The sequence below is a fragment of the Drosophila teissieri genome, chromosome X (genome assembly GCF_016746235.2).
Source record: "Drosophila teissieri strain GT53w chromosome X, Prin_Dtei_1.1, whole genome shotgun sequence".
Classification (NCBI taxonomy): Eukaryota; Metazoa; Arthropoda; class Insecta; order Diptera; family Drosophilidae; genus Drosophila; species Drosophila teissieri.
In genome coordinates, this window is record NC_053034.1 from 758,666 (window position 1) to 770,959 (window position 12,294).

The 12,294-nt window shown below is 49.8% G+C and overlaps 3 protein-coding genes across 3 annotated transcripts; 1 reads left to right on the forward strand and 2 right to left on the reverse strand.

The window, feature by feature from the left end:
- Positions 1 to 5,320: 5,320 nt before the first annotated feature.
- Positions 5,321 to 9,661, reverse strand: LOC122625248 (leucine-zipper-like transcriptional regulator 1 homolog). The gene is made up of 6 exons (XM_043805268.1): positions 8,771 to 9,661; positions 7,290 to 8,708; positions 7,041 to 7,216; positions 6,807 to 6,985; positions 5,652 to 6,679; positions 5,321 to 5,597 (listed from the first exon to the last, which is right to left on the reverse strand). Exons 1-5 carry the CDS (start codon positions 9,544 to 9,546, stop codon positions 6,275 to 6,277), a joined length of 2,955 nt encoding a protein of 984 aa, XP_043661203.1. The 5' UTR covers positions 9,547 to 9,661; the 3' UTR covers positions 5,321 to 5,597; positions 5,652 to 6,274.
- Positions 9,662 to 10,238: 577 nt separating this feature from the next.
- On the forward strand, positions 10,239 to 11,010 carry LOC122624270 (mediator of RNA polymerase II transcription subunit 22). The gene is made up of 3 exons (XM_043803761.1): positions 10,239 to 10,443; positions 10,515 to 10,616; positions 10,677 to 11,010. Exons 1-3 carry the CDS (start codon positions 10,332 to 10,334, stop codon positions 10,892 to 10,894), a joined length of 432 nt encoding a protein of 143 aa, XP_043659696.1. The 5' UTR covers positions 10,239 to 10,331; the 3' UTR covers positions 10,895 to 11,010.
- LOC122624269 (nucleosome assembly protein 1-like 1) lies at positions 10,955 to 12,186 on the reverse strand. The gene has a single exon (XM_043803760.1). It carries the CDS (start codon positions 12,102 to 12,104, stop codon positions 11,007 to 11,009), a length of 1,098 nt encoding a protein of 365 aa, XP_043659695.1. The 5' UTR covers positions 12,105 to 12,186; the 3' UTR covers positions 10,955 to 11,006.
- Positions 12,187 to 12,294: the final 108 nt, after the last annotated feature.

The following is a 12,294-nucleotide window of genomic DNA, read 5'->3' on the forward strand; positions in this document are numbered from 1 at the left end:
AATGTTGGAAATGTTATTGTTAAATGTTAGTTTTGTTATGCAAACACACACATACTCCTGCCAGCGGGGAGGGAAAGGGAGGATGAGGGGCTTTTCGGGAACTGTGAAAATATGAATAGTCAAAGTCGAAGTCGGCCATATGTTCGCTCCAACTTTATCCCACAAAGCATTCGAAAAAAGCCAAACGGGAAAGTTGCAGCAGCGACTGCAAACTGGGTGGTGAGTGGGTGGTGAGTGGCATGTTTTCATGTTTTTCTTTCTGCGTACACAGAGAGAAACGTCGCCTCGCACTGCGAAGGGAATCCCCCCCATCTGTTCCAGCTGTTTGCTAACCCCTTTTCATGTGGATAAGAGGTTGCGATCTCGCGGATCGAACCAAAGACTCCGCTTTTCTCTCAGTGCGCGTGTGTGGGTGGGTGTCAGGAGCGCTAATGGGAAATTATATTGCCCGAGCCGAGAAAAGGGGGGGAACGCGGCGGAAACTCCTGGCACGTCTTGCGCTTTAAGCTGCAATGCCCAGGAAAAGCGAGCGGCAACAATGGCAGCATGGAAATGCAGTTTCCTCTGCGTGGAAACCGACGTACAACTGCAGCAGTCCTGCTGCAAATCGGCCACGTCGAAATCTCTGTGCCCAAATCGTGCTCACCGGAGCAGGAGGGGAAACAGATACCCGGCGGGACTGGGAAATGCCTGCCACTCTGCCACTCTGCCACTCTGCTACTCTGCCCCATGCCACATGTTGTGGCTTCGAAAAGTTTCACCGGCCCGCCGGCCAGTGTCTCCGAAAGAAAACAATGGAATAGAAATAATGAATAAATAAACAATACGCATACGCCCCGTTCGCCCCTCCGCAAAACCAACTGGCGCAGCTTTAACTTTGGGTCTCCCAAAAAAAAAACCAAAAAAGGAGAAACAATTCGGGGCTGCAGTGTCTGCGGCATGTTCCTCAGTGCAGTTGCGCTTAAAATGCAAGGCCGCATGTGAAGTCATTGGCTAGTGGCCAGTGGTGGTGGCTGCTGTTTTTCAATCCTGCACTGATTTCCCGAGATCCTGTTCAATTGTGCCTGGCCAGAGAACCGGGGAAAGGCGTTGCTCCAAGAAGGGGCAGTACCTGTCAGTCGGGGCTCCATTAATAACGCCCTGCTGCAGCTTTTGACAAATGAGCGGGGTCTAAAGGCGAACGACTTCATATCACGGGCTCACACGGAGAAATAACTTGATGTGTGCTGTGTATTCTGCGAAATCAAATATCTAGAACTACCATCAGTAGTTGCTTTCAAATTTCTCTCGGTGCAGAAACTATGCAACTTTGCGTAGTCCGAACGCGTTAACAATGTAATCCATATTTTGCTGCTTGATTGCCGGCAAATTGAAAATGTCAAGTGCACACATATCCGAGCAGAAGCTGCGAAAATCCCACGGGAAAACAGGAACTTCCTATTCGCGGAGGCTCCGTTTAAATACACGTTTCATTACACATAACACGCAGTTTCGAGTGCTCATCCTGAAGTTGGATGACCACGAACCCCGCCACAATTGCTCCACAGTCCCAAATGTCCCTTCCCAGTACTCCACAGCATCCGATATCCTGCGACATCCGCGGGATGCAGGGCAACCAGTCAGCCAGTCAGACAGTCAGCCAGGACAACAAATTTAGACAGAAATATAAAACAGGAGGCGTGGGGTGGCATTGGGTGGCATTGGGAGGGCGGCGAAGTTCACTTCACGGCTGCTTTATCAAATATTTAACTCGCTTTTCATTGTCTGTCGGTCGGTGCTGCTTGTTGCTGGTTTTTGTGGGCTGCCATCGGTTGTTTATATGCATAAATTTTATTACACATATGCTTTTCATGCGGCACAACAATGCCAGCGCCAGTTAATGCAACATAAAATTTTCATTTTTTATTTATCTCTTTGCCCTTTTTTTGCTCCGCTTTTCTCTGCTCTGTTTTTGACTTTTCCCAGCTCCCTTGAGGGAAACCCACGAAATCAAAGGAGAATAAAATAAAGCACAAAACAAACGAACAGTGGGCCACTAAGCAGGCAGAGGTCGACTGCTCGAACACCCTAGAAAACGTAGGCAACATAGAAAACGTAGATGAACTACGAAGGTGTCTGCTCAGAAAAACCATCATCAGCCAGCTTGACAGAAAACAAAACTCATTTCAGCATTGAATGGCATACCAAGAGTGCGGTCGCATATGCCTCAAGTGATGGGTGATACCCTGGAGGAGCGGGAACAAAAAGCCTCGCAATAAAACTGCCACACACATAGCGCATAGCACATAGCACATGGCATAAACCGCAGGCGGGAGCCACGCCCCCTCACCCACACAGGCACACATGCGGACACACATATATCAGAAATATGCTAAATCAGCATATTTGCGAGTTTATTTACAAGGACATTTATAAAAATTTACGGTCGTGCCGTAAATTGCAGCCGCCGGGCAGGTCTTGAGATTTATGCGTCGACGATTATATCGGAAGGGGTGAGGTCAAAGGTTACAGGCACAGGCTCAGGCTCAGGCACAGACACAGGCCTACCGCCCACTTCGAGTCGAAGTGGCCCAACTCTTTTGCAATTGAAGTGAACCCTTTAACCCCTTAAAGCGAAATTACGCTGAGCGCAGTACATGGGAATGACATCAGTCTCCGAAGGTGTCAGAAGCTGCATCTTCTGCTCGGAAGGAAGAGTATCCTTGCTACACTATGTTGCAGCAATAGAGCAATAGCTTTTACGATTGAACCAGTTCGCCAGGATAATGAAGTCAGCATCAAGTCGCGCACCCATTTATTTGCATACCCAACCCAGTCCACTCCTTCCACCTTTCACCTTTGCGAGTCTGTGCGGCAATTAAACTTCAATTGCTGAGGGGTGTGCGGCAAGGCGGTTGCTCCAGGGATACAGGGATACAGGGATACAAGGATACAGGTTTTTTAATTAAACTTTGCTGGAACTGCACTCTGCCCAACGCTCAAGCCCGCGAATCGCGTTCACTCCGAAATTGATGGTTTTAATTAGGCATCGGAGCCGCTGAAATGACACTTTATGCGTGGGACAGGACACAGGGATGCAGATCCAGATCCAGTTGTCCTGGCTGGGATACAAATCCCTACCGCTATAAATTAATTGAAGTTGGCGTACAGCGGCCGGCTTCAATGAGCAGCAATGCAGAAAAAGTTTGCAAAATGCCAAAAGTCCATTTCGGGGCTAACCCGAAATCGGTCCATTTTCCAGGCCCACATTCAGTTAACCCTTTTCGAAGGCTCATGTTTCCACTTTGGCCCTTTCTGTCCTCCTTTTTTTCATTCCCAGCACTTGTAGGCGTAAGAGGATGTCTTAGACTCGCGGAAAACTTTGGAAAAACCAAACTTTGGCCGCGACTTTTCGAAAATTATATAATTCGATCAAGAGATGTGTGGAGTAGTTAGAAATCAAACTGGTCACCTGTTTTCCTAATGATCTTCCTAGCACATTTAGTCTGCAATGGGTACCTCCAAGTCCATCACCTGGTCTCTAGAACGTTTCTTTATTTTTTTCTTGACTGACTGCTTCGATTGCCATGAAATTTATGTGCCGTCGCTCAGCGTGAACTTGATGCGCATAAATCCACATGAAACGGATATTAAAAAGCATGAAACGAGCCCATCCCCCATCCTCCATCCTCCATCCTTGCCCTCCACATCCGTACCATGACTATTGACTATGTATTATGTTGCCGATTGACTCGGATCTGTGCTGCTGGCCTAAAATATGAGCTTATAAATTGACAGCGGGCAGCGGGCAGCGAAATGCTCAAGCTCGTGCGCCTCATTTCCAAACTATGTGTTCTTGTTTGGCTGTCCCACGGAGGTGGGTTATGTTTTAGCTGGGCTTTTGGCACGGGTTCCAGACCTCGACCTCTGTTCCCGACCGGATAATTGGTATTCTGTTTGGAAAGCGGTAAGCGACGGCTCTTGTTACTGCTCACTTAGGGTTGCGGCAAGGAAGGGTTCAGTTAAGGACTTTGTTTCCCCGACATATTATGAGCACGAGTATATGAATAAATAGAGGCAATAATCCATTGTTAATCGAATCCAAAGCGAGCAAAAAGCCATTTGGTAATGTTTAGGCTTAGCAGTACAGTACCCAAATAGATACTCAAGCTGAACAGCAATCATTCAAAGTGATCGACTAGGCGTAGTTGTGGTAAATATGCAAATGCTGGATAAGTTAAGCCAATCGATTATTCACAACGGATTCCCCAACGAAGCTGCAGTAATCTGCAGAAAAACCTTGACCATTGCACAGCTGCCGAGGAGGCGATGGATGCGAAGGACTCGCAGTCGGACGTCGGACCCTAATGGCCTCATAAATATGCAACACGAGGCAGGATGAACTCCACCTGAGAGGGGAGAGGGGGAGTTCGAAAGTGAGAGAGAGAGAGAGAGAGGAGCTGGCCAAATAATTTTCCCTGACTCCATGGCAATTCAATTCAATTCGGCTTACTGTCAGTTGTATCTGTAAGTGGCATTTCCATCTCGAAGAGAAGATCCTTCCAGCCTGCTGCCGCTGGCATATTTGATTTTGTAATTTGCATTTGATAAGCGACTCTGAGCCTGGGCAGGACTTACCCCCGAACTGAAGTCCTTGTCATTGCCATTGTCCTGGCCTTGGCAACAGTTTCGGCCGACATCCTGGGTTCCATGCTTCCCGGGTTCTTGCCACTTGCCACCACCCCCTTTGACAGCTCCCACTTGCGGCTGCAGCCTTTGTTTTGTTTTAATTCCATTGAAATACATTTATCTATGCCAGAGCAGCTGGCAAAAACGCAGCCCAAAACAATTGGCTCAGTTTGTTTGCCTTGAATTCCATTATTCAGCCTCGGTTTTGTGGTAAACCCACAAAGATTTGCCATTTAGCACACATCAACAGTGTCAGCGTATGTGTATAATAATATTGTTTATTCTGAATTCTCGTCACACAGCAACTAAAACGAAATTATAACGAAAATATTCGAAATGAAACGCAAGATTCTTAAATATTGCTTAAAAATAGTCACAATACAATCATAAATAAACTGATTTATCACAATTTCGGAAACAAGGATTAAAATACACATATACTCGAAGTTGAAAGAACTTCCGCGTCACAAGGTCATAAACATAATCAATCATAAGGCAAAACAGTAAAAACTCTATATTAAATATTAAATTCAAACAATCGTATGCAAATTTGGCAAACACGTTAACTTTGAGTTCCTTTTGTCGGGTGATTTTTCACGTGGATGATGTGTCGATGCGTTGATGATTCCTTAGCTTAGAACATTCAGTTTACTGCTTTCATATATATATATATAGATAAATATGAATTAAAACGAGTAGATTTAGATCTATATCAACTAGTAAGTTGTACTTGGGTATTAGTATAACATGAAGGGAAGACCCTCGGACTTCGGAGACTGTGGACCCCTTGCAAAACAAGTAATCTGCTAGGCCAAATATTATTATTACGAATAGCTTTGCAAGGGTATTCAAATTTGTGTACTCGAAAAATATACAACTTTGAAAGGAGCTAGTCGGTTTCATCACGTTTAAGCAAGGGCGCGTTTCATCTGAAAAAACAAGAGTGTGAAGGATTTGAGCTTTTGAAGTGTACCCACACTCACCTTCTGGATTTCGGGTCCATTCGACCCTTAAACTTCTCTGAGCAACGACTGAGTACCTGCCTGACTGCAATTATATGGTTTTGTAGCTCTCGTTTGCTCTGGGTCGGATTGTGAAATGCACTTCTAGATGCTTAAGAGGGAGAGTCCAATTGGAAACTGCAGCTATTGGGTTTGAGGATCAAGTGTTTTAACAAAACCTATAGTTTTGGGACAGAGAAGTCAAATGCGATCTCATTTCAACCGATTGGAGGTGCGTTCTTGGTTAATACTGTGTGCATATAGGAGGCTTATATATATGAGGCAGCATGCGCGACGCAAACTCTGCTGGTGGCTCGTCTACTTAAGACAACTTAAGAACAATAGCAATACATCCGTCTTCTGCATGGGTCGCGATCGCTTCGTCTCTCTCTTTTTGATGCAGTATCTCTATGGGGCCGGGGTCTGTCGCGGACCGCTGACCAGATGCAGGGGTGCGACGATCGATGGGAGATGGATCGATGGATCGGATAATGATAAATGGATGTCATTCGGCGCTGCCAACCGCTACTGCCGCACTACGTGCTACGTCCGATTTGCAACCAGGCGAGCAACAACTGCAATGCCGGCTGGAGCAGCACCAGTTTTCAGATATCTGTATTGATATTGATCCGCGTGAGAAACTCGCCGTGCGAATCGGCCACAGCGCGTATGATCTCCAGCAACAGTTCGCGCGACAAGCCGGCTATTTTCGGCAGCCTTGCGACCTTCGCAAAGTCCTTGACGATCAGCTTGAGAGCGTACAACTTAATATCATAGATCTTTGTGATGTCTGAAGCCTCCAGCGTCTGCAGCACGTTCTCGAACGTTATGTTGTGCTCCAGGGAGTACTTGCAGAATGCGTGGAGTCGATTGTTGGCAAGGCCATAGAAGCACGGCGCCTGGAAGAGATAAAGTGCATCCTGCGGCGGCATCTTCGTCTCGCCGTAGTAGATGTAGCGCAGCAGGGAGTGGAACGCCTCGAGCGAGGGAGAAATTTCGCCAATTTGGATCTGGGTGAAAGCGAAATTGAATGTTATTTAGGAGCAACAACAGCACGCTTCAACACTTTAAAGGTGCACACTATTTTCACGAGACCCATTTTTACAAGCAGGCGGTGCTACAAATTGTACAACTCACATTGACTGTGTTGTCCGGTGGCATGAAGGATCTGAACATGCCCTGGAAGTAGGTGCATCGCGATGAAAGCACTGACTTGTGAGCTGGAATCACGTGATCTTCCAGCACAAGGCTGATGTCGCAGAAATCGTTGCCAGTGGACTCCAAAAAGGCGCACAGATCGATCTCCAAAGTGGTTCCTACTCAAAAAATATGGCTTCAGCTAATAATTTGGCAACTACCGACGAAGCGTACCTATATTGCCTTCATAACTCGTGTCTATCACCAGCTTGCTGGGATGCAGACGCTTGCGGATGATCTCGACCAGCAGAGGCTTGTCCAAATCGCTGAATTCACTGGACATGACCACCTCTGTGAAGTTCTCCTCCTTGATGATGAACTGCATGCAGTGATCCTTAATGATCTTAATGCTGTGTTGGGGAGTGTTTACACAAATTAGTTTCATTTACAAATTATCCAAATGTATGCTATGCATGCTCTCACTTGCTCTTATCCGCATTGTATAGCGCCTCCAGCACGTTGAGCTTGTTAATCTTGTAGTCCAAATACTGGATACAGCCGTGGGCCAGCCGCGGCATGGTGAACAAACCGGCAAGTTGGTAGATATCTGTGATCAGAATGATGATGTTCTTGCTGTACGTGTCCTTCAAGTCGATGCGATCGGTGTAAATGTAGTTCAATATGATTTCAAAGGCCTCGGGCGAGGCGTTGGCCAGCCGCACCTCCAACATGGGTCCGCGGTCCCCGCCCGCGCCCGTATTCAGAGCCAGTGCATCCACCTGGCCCACCCCGTAGACCTTCTCCATCTGCTGCTGGCGTGCCTCCCGGGCAGCCAAAATTTTGTTCCTCAGATACTTCGAGCGCGCCGCCACGAAGGCGATGTGTGCCAGGATGCGAATCTCCTCCGCTCCGACGATGAACTGAATGTCGCAGAACTGTTTGTCCAGGAAGAACTTTCCGAAGTCATCGCGCAGCGTGCACTTCGGGTACGAGGAGAACTGGAAGCGGTAGGTGTCGCCTCTCCTCACACTATTGTCCACGGTTCCGCCAAATATATACATGGCATCGCAGATGACGGCCGAGGCGTGGAACACCCTACCCGAGGGCACATCCGAGTTCTGCTCCGGCAGGATGACGGACCACACCTGCGAGTCCAGGTCGTAGCAGTGCAGGTCGTTGGGCAGCGTTGAGTCCGCCGATCCCCCGAAGACATACAGGAACCGATCGTGATGCACCATCGTGTGGCCATATCGCCGCGAGGGCGGAGCTGAGGTGGCGCCTCGCAGGACGGGCTCATTGGAGATGCGTCGCCAGGTGCGCGTCTTGAAGTGGAACTCAAACAGCGAGTTGGTTATCTGCAGGCCACTCTGCCCCGAGAAGACGTACATGGCGTCTCTGGCCACAGCCACGGGGAAATTGCAGCAGGTGGGCGGACGATCGCCCAGCTGGTCCACCTCCTCCCACTGGTGATTTTCACCGGTGAGGTTGAGCGTCCACATGTCGTTTAGCCGAGCATTGCCATCGTAGCCCGCGTAGATCCACATTTTGTTGTCGTATACGGCTGCTCCGTGAGCGGATCGAGGAACCGGCTGGCGTCCGGAGAACTTCCATTCCACCCACATGGCGCTCTGGAACTTGTACTCGAACAGATCGTTCTTGTTAGTCAAGTTCGAGTTGGAGTGAATGTCGCCAGTGTAGCCCCCAAAGATGAACATCGAGCTGCCGGCCACCACCGCCGAGTGATGGTATCGCGGAGCAGGCGGAGTTCCTGTTGCACATGCGCGGCCCCACGACTTGTCCTTAACGCCAAAGCGAATCAGGTCATTCAGCATGTTCTTGCCGTTGTCGCCGCCGAATACGAACATCGCATCCTTGTAGGCCACCACTGTGTGCTTGCTTCGCCTGAGTAGGAAGAAAGGGATAGGGAATACAGATATTTTCAGCAAGATGGCTTCACCACTCACTTGGCGCCCACGAACTCGGCGCATTCGAGCATCCTGGTCCACTGATGCGTGGCCGTGTAGGAGGTGAAGTCCACGTTCAGGGCATTGCAGCTGTAGCTGCCCGGGGAAGTGGCCTTTCCGCTGCCACTGCCACTTCCACTGCTGGCATTGCTTGCCGCGTCGTATGCCATCCCGCATCCCGATCCTCCTGGACCGCTGCTGCAGCTGCTGCCCGGAGGATGTGAGGAGGAGGCCGCTCCGCCGCCGCCATTCCCTCTAGAGCTTCTCATTGAACTGGACATGGACATTCGGAGATTCGCCCGTATGTGCTGGGCGTCCAAGCAGCCGGCGGTGGAGGCGCTTTTCCTGGCCTTGTTCCGTTTGCTCGACTTGGAGGAGCTGCGCGAGAAGAAACCCTCGTGGTGGGGACTCGAATTCTGGCTGGGATTCTGCTGATTGGCAGCTGCCACACACGCGGGGCAATAGAGAATTCCGGCAGGAGTGCTGCCTCCACTGCTGTTGGCTAATCCTCTGTCTCTATCTCTGTCCCTGTCGCGATCCCGCTCAAATCCACCTCCGCCACCGGCCCCGGTCACAAATCCGCACACCGCACTCAAGCCACTGGAAATGGAACTGGAGCCCAGCCCACAACTAGCGCGCCCGCTTCCGCTTCCGCTGGTGCTCCTGCTTCCAGAGGCGCTTCCTCCTGCTCCTCCTGCTCCACCTCCTCCGCCGCCTCCGCCACCGCCTCTTTCCGTGGATGCCACGCCAACGCCTCCGCTGATCGACTTTAGCATTAATTCATCACACGCCGGAAGGATCCTCCGTCGTCCTCGTTGTGTTCAATCGTGGTCAGGTTTTCACAAATCGCAGATTTTATATACAGTTGTATACATTTACAGCTGAACTCGTAGCTGTTATCGGCTATCGATAACGCAACAGTATATCCTCGGGCTTTGGTATATTTAACACTATTCGGTATATTTGAAAGCAGTTCCGCGCGAGCACACACACACAAACGCACGGAAGATTTAAGTGTACCGAAACCGTTATAACGGCAAAAACCGTTAACTTTATATTTGCAACAAAGAACTTAAAATTTAACTTAAACTAAAATGTTACTAAACTAAATGTATGAGTTGAATGGGGGGCAGGCGCGTGCCCTTTGTTTCTTTTATATTCAATAGACTCACCAGGTTCTTGTAGCACTGGCCGCGACGAGAGTTCCTCCGGAATTTTTCGCGGAATTGGGAGTACATTTTGGTAATTTGCATTGAAGACGCCATCGATCGTATTACACATAGGCACAAACACAAGCATTATGATCTTTAACCATTCGTTTAACAAAAAAAAAAACACCTTCACACGTTCAAAGCCGCGCCAAAACTGACACTGAACTTTTAGTGACGCCCTCAGTTGGCGCGTGGTATTTTTTAGGTAATTGAGCAACAGCTAAGTGCGAAAAGAACGGATGGTATATATGGTATAAAGTTCTCTGGTCACACTAATCAAAACAAAAACATTGAAAAGCGGTTTTTGTTTTTTATAGATTGTTAAACTAAATTAAGGTAGAATTAGGACCATGGCCAGCGGATCCAGGACAACCATTTTGCCGCAGTCGAAGGAGGCGCTCTTGAAGTCTTACAATGCGCGCCTCAAAGACGACGTGCGCAGCATGCTGGAGAACTTTGAAGGTAAATGCAGCAAGTGGACCACCGGCAATAGATTATAACCCCATTATAATCCATGGCCTGATCTCCTCCAGAAATTCTCAAGCTGGCGCGCCGCGAGAGCCACAGCCAGATCTCGAAGACCACGCAGTGCGAACAGGATGCCCTGGAAATGCAGGTCCGTGCGGCCAATATGGGTGAGTAAATCCGTACTTCCAGCATATCGAGTCGTATCCTCCATGCATCCCGCTTTGTAGTTCGTGCTGGAGAGTCCCTGATGAAGCTGGTGGCCGACCTGAAGCAGTACCTCATCCTCAACGACTTCCACTCGGTCAACGAGGCCATCACGAACAACTCGCAGCTGTTTAGGAACACGCAAAGCGAGTGCGACAAGAAGCTGATGAAGCTGAGGGACGAAATGGCCATGGACCTGTACGACCTGGAGGAGGAGTACTACACCAGCATTTTTAAGTAGCGCTTAGGCTAGTCTTACATTTGAATTGATTTTGGCCAAACTGTACAATTTAGTAACGAATCACTTGTAATTTTTGTTTAGTAAACCGCAAATCGTTTTGCATTCACAAAACCTAATCCTGTTCCTGTTCCGCCTCCGCCTCTGCCTCCGAGGACAAGGAGCGACTGTCCGGAGTGGCGGCGCTCAGGCTGTCCACCAGGTCGCCCGTGTAGAAGAGCACCGCCTTCGGCACGATTTGGGTGCGCAGCAGGAAGCCCACTTCGAAATCATTGCCCAGGATCAACTTGGTCGTTTCATCCGCGAGGGACAAGTCCAACGCCTGCGGTGGAGCAAAGAAGCGGAAAAAGGACTCCCGCGGCATGACCTTGGTGACGCGCCGAGCTCTGTTCCTTCGCCTGCTCTCCACCGTTTGGAGCGTGAGATTGGACCCATCGCGCCAGTGGATGTGGCAGCCTTCGCAGCGAACTATTTCGGGGCCCTCGAACAGAAATGGATACTCCGGGTCCGCCGAGTGCTGCAGGAAGTAGCGCTTAGTGAGCAGCAGCGACGAGTCGTGCAGGAAGCTGTTGGGCCGAAACTGAAAGAGGACCGTGTAGCTATCCTGGTCGTAGGCCAGGCGCACGTCCACTAGGCACTCCAGCAGCGGTTCATCGTGATCCTGGACCAGCTCCGAGAGCAGGGGCACGTTCTGGAAGACGGTCAGCCAGAAGCGTGGAACACCCACGGTGCTCGGCGAGACCGGGGCCAATTTCTGCCTCAACTGGCGCAGCTCCTCGTTGTTGCCAAAGTCCAAATACAGCGCATCCTGCGGGTCCTCAGGCCAGGACTTCTCCGTTTGGATTGGTGGCTCCACCGCACCCTCCAAAATATCCCTCCTCGCATCGAAAAGCGCGCAGCTCTGGCCGTAGAAACGTCGCTCCAGCTCGTAAACCTCGCGGAAGAACTGCTCCGAAATGCGCACCTGTTGCAGCTGATTGTGCCTGAGCGCCCGTATGCGGTTCTGCACGGGCTCCGCCAGCTGGCCGATCATGTGCCGCAGAAAGGCCTTCCGGCTGCGGGCAGGAAGGTCCGCCGGACTCAAGGCCGGCTCTGTGGACTCCGGGGCATAGGTGTCCAGAGAGCGCAGCGACTCGCTGATGCCGTCTGCCCTCGAGTCCGGGTGGCCTTCCGCCTGCTTAGCCTCCTCCGCGCTGTCAGCCATCGCAATCATTGTGCAACTCGGAAATTTGGGAATCTATATTACAGCTCTACAACTTGACACTTTGCGTGGAAGCTACTATGAAGCATGGGAGTAGTTCGGGAGCTGTTCCCTGACTTCCAAGGAAAGATGCTTTCCGGGAACGAAAAGCTGATGACTCCTTGGATTTGCCGAAAAGCAATCGCAATCAGATTCCAATGAG